The sequence below is a fragment of the Oncorhynchus masou genome, unplaced genomic scaffold (genome assembly GCF_036934945.1).
Source record: "Oncorhynchus masou masou isolate Uvic2021 unplaced genomic scaffold, UVic_Omas_1.1 unplaced_scaffold_477, whole genome shotgun sequence".
NCBI classification, from domain to species: domain Eukaryota; kingdom Metazoa; phylum Chordata; class Actinopteri; order Salmoniformes; family Salmonidae; genus Oncorhynchus; species Oncorhynchus masou.
Genome location: NW_027011165.1, coordinates 613,766 through 620,695, shown reverse-complemented (window position 1 = coordinate 620,695; position 6,930 = coordinate 613,766). Strand labels below are relative to the sequence as shown.

Genomic DNA, 6,930 nt, shown 5'->3' with positions numbered 1-6,930 from the left:
ACATCATATGTGTGTGGACAGTGTAGTTAACAGTTTTAAATTTGGTGCTATGCTCCAGTATTTTGGATTTGAGATCAAATGTTTCTTATTTGACAACAGTACAGAATGTCACCTTTAATTAGAGGTTAATGGTGAGAGGTTAGTATGTTTTGTTGTAGCCTCTGTAACTCTCACTCATTATTATTTATGATTAATTAATGATCTTTTCAAGTCACAGGCTTGATGTAGTCATTGCGTTCAAAGAATATGGGACCAATTACAATTATTTTGACTACTTGAATACACTATAAGTGAATTGGTCAGAATACTTATGACTTATTCAAATAGGGGGACTAGATACATAAGGGCTTTCATTTCTAAATGGTGAAACAGATATGTATGAAAATACCTCAAATGAAAGGTGACATTATATACTGTCACCTTAGATTAAACATTAGACCTCAAACTAAAATGTTGGAGTACAGATCCACATTTAAAATGTTATCTTCACTGTCAAAATAGATATGTACTGAGTATACAGTCCACACCAATCTAAATCTGATACCTCACTGTCTGTCTTTTAACCGATACTGCTTTTTAAACTGGTCTGGTCAGTCTACTCAAATATGTGAATGTTAGGAATTTTATGAATAATGACTAAACAATATTTACATTTAAATAGAACTATAACTAATTAAACTCTACCCTGTTTTACAATATCTGATTAATAATGTTAGTTCCTAAGAAATAGGTTATGTAGCATGGATAAGGGGTAATTGGAAATGATAACCATTGTGGAAGAAGCAATGTATGTGTGTGTGTCTAAAGTAAGCAAAGAGGGTCATTAACCTATGTTTGAACCAACTCAGCTATAACTCTGTGGCGATCAAATAAGACAGCGAGAGCCCCTCCAGGTTTTCCTTATCTGGAACTGTCTGCTAAGTGGTAATAAACTATGGTGAGACTTCAGGAGTTAATCCAGATATAGTGTGTCAGGTATTTGCGCTAGTAAGTTGGAATTAACTTTTGAACCTGCTTTGTCCTGGTCGAGAGGAGGAGAGACATTTTATAACCTATGACGTCATATGTGATAAGCTGTTGTACATGGTTCTATGAGCAGCGCTCTCGAGAATAAATACTATTGGCTAATTTTGATAGACTGGTCTCTGTCTATTTTATGCAAATGACGATCTTACAAATTCTCAGAGTGATTTAAATTGAATTGGTTAATGAATATATAAAGGAATTGTTAAATTCCTTTGACAGTGAACTACACATTTTTTCTCTCTTCAAGCAATATTATGATCATTTCTAATAATGATACATTCATTTCTGAATAGATATGGCAGGTTTCAGGACACTGATATCTGAATGTGTTGAAAGAATATGCTGACACTATTTTCACCACCAAAGAATAGCAGTGTGTTTTTATAATGATTTTATTCTTTACAGGCTGTCAGGCTGTCTAGTCACAGAGGAAGGCTGTGCTTCTCTGGTCTCAGCTCTGAGGTCAAACTCCTCACACCTGAGAGAGCTGGATCTGAGTAACAATGACCTGAAGGATTCAGGAGTGGAGCTGCTCTCTGCTGGACTGAGGAATCCCCACTGTAAACTGGAGACTCTGAGGTCAGTGTTACTGTATTTGGTCAACAAGAGGGGCAGATCAAGCTGATCCTAACTGCTATAGGCCTATTTCTATTTTGCCCTGTTAATCAAAATTGTTGGAAAAACTAGTCAATAATCAACTTACTGGCTTTCTTGATGTCTATAGTATTCTCTCTGGAATGCAATCTAGTTTCTACTCAGGTTATGGATTTGTTACTACAACCTTCCTTAAAGGTCCTCAATGATGTCACCATTGCCCTTGATTAATAGCAATGTTGTGATGCTATTTTTATTGTCTTGGCCAAAGCTTTTGATAAGGTAGACCATTCCATTCTTGAGGGCCGGCTAAGGAGTATCTCTGAGGGGTCTTTGGCCTGGTTTGCTAACTACATCTCTCAGAGTGCAGTGTATAAAGTCAGAAAGAGGCTTGATCCTAGACCCCAGTCAGAAAGAGGCTTGATCCTAGACCCCACGCTCTTCTCAATTTACATCAACAACATAACTCAGGCAGTAGGAGGCTCTCTCATCCATGTATATGCTCTATATACAGTCTTATACTCAGCTGGCCCCTCACCAGATTGTGTGTTGAACGCTCTACAACAATGCTTTCTTAGTGTTTAACAAGCTTTCTCTGTCCATAACGTTGTTCTGAACACCTCCTGAACACCTCATGTGGTTTGGTAAGAAGATGCCCCTCCCCCCACAGGTGTGATTACTACCTCTGAGGATTTAGAGCTGGAGGTAGTCACATCATACTAGTACTTGGGAGTATGGCTAGACAGTAAACTGTCCTCTCAGCACATATCAAAGCTGCAGGCTAAAGTTAAATCTAGACCAATAATGTTTTTACCATGTTTTGTGCTGCTACCATGTTGTGCTGCTACCATGTTGTGCTGCTGCCATGTTGTGCTGCTGCCATGTTGTGCTGCTGCCATGTTGTGCTGCTGCCATGGTGTGTTGCTGCCATGTTGTGCTGCTGCCATGTTGTGCTGCTGCCATGGTGTGTTGCTACTATGTTGTTGTCATGTTGTGTTGCTACCATGCTGCGTTGTCATGTGTTGCTGCCTTGCTATGTTGTTGTCTTAGGTCTCTCTTTATGTAGTGTTACGGTGTCTCTCTTGTCATGATGTGTGTTTTGTCCTATATTTAATCCCAGCCCCCGTCCCCACAGGAGGCCTTTTGCCTTTTAGTAGGCCGTCATTGTAAATCAGATTTTGTTCTTAATAACTGACTTGTCTTGTTAACCTTTTGCGTGTAGGGGGCAGTATTTTCGTTTTTGGCTAAAAAACATACCCATTTGAAACTGCCTATTTCTCAGCCCCAGTGTTGTGGTGTCTCCTTTCCTGATGTATGTTTGTCATATATATATATATATATATTGTTTTTAATTTCAAAAATAATAATTTAATCCCAGTCCTCGTCCCCGCAGGAGGCCTTTTGCCTTTTGGTAGGCCGTCGTTGTAAATAAGAGTTGGTTCTTAACTGATTTGCCGAGTTAAATAAAAGTGAGAACTGATCCACGTGTGTTTACCTGGCACACATAGTCCACATCATATATGTTTGCAAAATGCCCCAGCATTTTGGATTTGAGATAAAATTGTTCATTTTAGGCAACACTATAATGTCACCTTTTATTTTAGGATATTTCATACATTCAATCTGTGTTACTGTTTAGAAATGAAAGCACTTCGTGTCTAGTTTCACATTTGAAAAATGTAATAATTTGGACCCACAGTGATCACATCAATTTTGTGAATCTACACACGTTTTGAATGCATTTGCGGTTTGCTTTGGTTGTGTTATGGATTGTTTTTCAAATAGAAACTAAATGGTGAATAATGTCCTGTCATTTTGGAGTCACTTCACCTGTATTGTCAGTAAGAGTAGATGATACCATGATTATGAATGAGAAAGTTACTGAGGCACAAATATCATACCCTCTGTTATTGGTAATTTATTTCTTTAACTAGTCAATACAGTTAAGAACAAATTCTTAATGATGGCCTAGGAACAGTGGGTTAACTGCCTGTTCAGGGGCAGAACGACAGATTTGTACCTTGTCAGCTCGGGGATTTGAACTCAAATCCTTTTGGTTAGTAGTCCAACGCTCTAACCACTTGGCTAGCCTGCCACCCCAAATGGTAATGGTGAGAGGTTAGCATTTTTTGTTGTAGCCTCTGTAACTTTCTTATTCATCATTTCTCATGACTGATTCATGATTTTTCTTAATAATCATGATTCATTTAGTAGTGTTTAGAAACATGTTATCTACTCACTTAGACAGAAGATTAATCCAGTCACCATCCACCATTTAGTTACTATTGGGCAAAGCACAACCCCAAACACAACCCAAAACACAACCCCAAAACACAACCCCAAACACAACCAAAATGCAAAATTAACCAATGAGTTTAAATACTAAACATTTTACAACATTAATACATGAAGTGAATTGGTCAGAAAACACAACTTCTTCAAATAGGGGAATTACATACATCAAGTGATTTTATATGTATGAAAACACACTCAAATTAAAGGTGACATTATATACTGTCACCTTAGATGAAACATTTGACCTCAATTCCAAAATGCTGGAGTATAGAGCCACATATATATTTTTTTGCTTCACTGTCAAACTAGATATGGTGTGAACTGTATACTCAGTACAATCTAAATCTGACACCTCTCTGTTAAACTAGATATGATGTGGACTGTATACTCAGAGCGTCTGCTAAATGACTTAAATGTAAATGTAAATGACACCTCACTGTCAAACTAGATATGGTGTGGACGGTATACTCAGTACAATCTAAATCTGACACCTCACTGGCAAACTAGATATGGTGTGAACTGTATACTCAGTACAATCTAAATCTGACACCTCACTGTCTGTCTTTTGATTTATACTGCTTTTTAAACTGATCTGGTCAGTTTAGTCAAATATTTGGACTTTATATTTTTTCTCTACAAGCAATACTTTGATAATTTGTAATTTCTAATAATGATACACTCATTAATTTATGAATAGATATGAACAGTTGCTGGACATTGATATATCTGAATATGTTGAAAAAAATATACTGCCACTATTTTCACCACTAAAGAATAGCAGTGTGGTTTTCATCTTTGCAGGCTGTCAGGCTGTCTAGTCACAGAGGAAGGCTGTTGTTCTCTGGTCTCAGCTCTGAGGTCAAACCCCTCACACCTGAGAGAGCTGGATCTGAGCTACAATCACCCAGGATACTCAGGAGTCAGACTGCTCTCTGCTGGACTGGAGGATCCACACTGCAGACTGGAGAAACTCAAGTATGTAGAGGGGTTATGTCAATGTTCATATCAGACATGTTTGAGTTATCAGGTTAAGACAAACATTCTTACCAACCCTTGACAAAGTGTGTGTGTGTGTGTGTGTGTGTGTGTGTGTGTGTGTGTGTGTGTGTGTGTGTGTGTGTGTGTGTGTGTGAGAGCGAGAAAGAGGGAGTTCACATGTATCCCTCAATGACTGTCTGTTCTTCTGCTTACCGCTACAGTGTGGAACATGGTGGAGAGTACACAATGAAACCTGGGCTTAGAAAATGTGAGTGTTGACTTCTGTGAAGAATATGACTAAGAATAAGTCTTAATTCAAGTTAAGTCAAAGACCACCATCATTAATTACTTGGACATATTAAATATCAGCTGTAGTTCTACAGAAGCAGAAATCAGGGACACCAACGTTTACAAAGAGTTGCTTGGACAATGTGTGTGTGTCTGTGTGTGTCTGTGGCGTGTTCGTGTTACATTAGAGATGTGTGAGTGTTCATGCATGCATCCTGGTGTGTGTGTGTGTAATTAATGGGAATAAGTGTGTTTTATATTACCATACAGTATAACAGTTGATCAATCAAAAGTCTCAAGTTACCTTAACTTCTCCTTTTGATACCTAGAAACATCTACATTAAATTAATTAGTGAAAGGTGAGTTAACATTCTAATGTGAATGATGATGATTTCTAATATTGTGTCTGGTTTCATCCATCAGATGCCTGTGATCTCACACTGGACCCAAACACAGCACACAGACTCCTCTCTCTGTCTGAGGAGAACAGAAAGGTGACATGTGGGAAGAAGAAGCAGCCGTATCCTGATCACCCAGAGAGATTTGAGGTCTGCAGACAGGTGCTGTGTAGAGACGGTCTGACTGGGCGCTGTTACTGGGAGGTAGAGTGGAGTGGGGGATGGCCTGTTATAGGAGTGACATATAAAGGAATCAACAGGAGAGGAGAGGGTAAGGACTGTGGACTCGGATGGAATGACAAGTCCTGGAGTCTGTTCTGCTCTGACAACAGTTACACTGCCAGGCACAATTATAATACCACTCTCATAGACGTCCCTTCCTCCAGCTCCCACAGAGTAGGAGTGTATCTGGACTGGTCAGCCGGCACTCTGTCCTTCTACAAAGTCTCCTCTGACACACTGACCCACCTGAACACATTCTACACCACATTCACTGAGCCCCTCTATCCAGGGTTTTGGGTTTATGATGACTCTTCAGTGTCCCTAATCAAACACAACACGCTATTTTAATAAAATATGAAATAAGAATATAAATGTATTAATATATAACTCTGTCCTCACACACACTGGAAACACACACACACACACCCACACACCCACAATGGACACACACACATAGACACACACCCACAATGGACACACACAAACTGGACACACACACACACACAAACTGAACACACACGCAAACACACTGGACACACACGCACTGGACACACACACACAGGACACACACACACAGGAAGCACACACACACACTGGACACCCACACACACACACAAACTGGACACACACACACACACACAAACTGAACACACACGCAAACACACTGGACACACACGCACATTGGCCACACACACACAGGACACACACACACACACACACACAGGAAGCACACACACACACAGGACACCCACACACAGTACACACACACACACAAACTGGACACACACGCACACACACACACACACAGGACACACCACGCACACAGGAAGCACACACACACACAGGACACCCACACACAGGACACACACACACACAAACTGGACACACAACATGCAAACACACTGGACACACACACACTGGACACAAACTGGACACACACCCGACACACACACACTGGACGGACACACACACTGGACACACACACACTGGACACACACAAACAGACACTGGACACCCACACATGACACACACACACCTTGTGCACACACACATACACTGAATACACACATACACCAGTTTGGGCCATTCTATTCCTGTAAATACACTGAACAAAAATATAAAGGCAACA

General features: G+C 40.0%; 1 protein-coding gene across 1 annotated transcript; it reads left to right on the top strand.

Moving 5' to 3' along the window:
- Positions 1-1,431: 1,431 nt before the first annotated feature.
- Positions 1,432-6,597, top strand: LOC135535316 (stonustoxin subunit beta-like; the record flags this gene model as incomplete). Its single annotated transcript, XM_064961984.1, has 4 exons — positions 1,432-1,605; positions 4,717-4,890; positions 5,115-5,161; positions 5,605-6,597. Coding segments are annotated over 4 exons (940 nt in total), but the record flags the coding sequence as incomplete, so codon positions are not given.
- Positions 6,598-6,930: the final 333 nt, after the last annotated feature.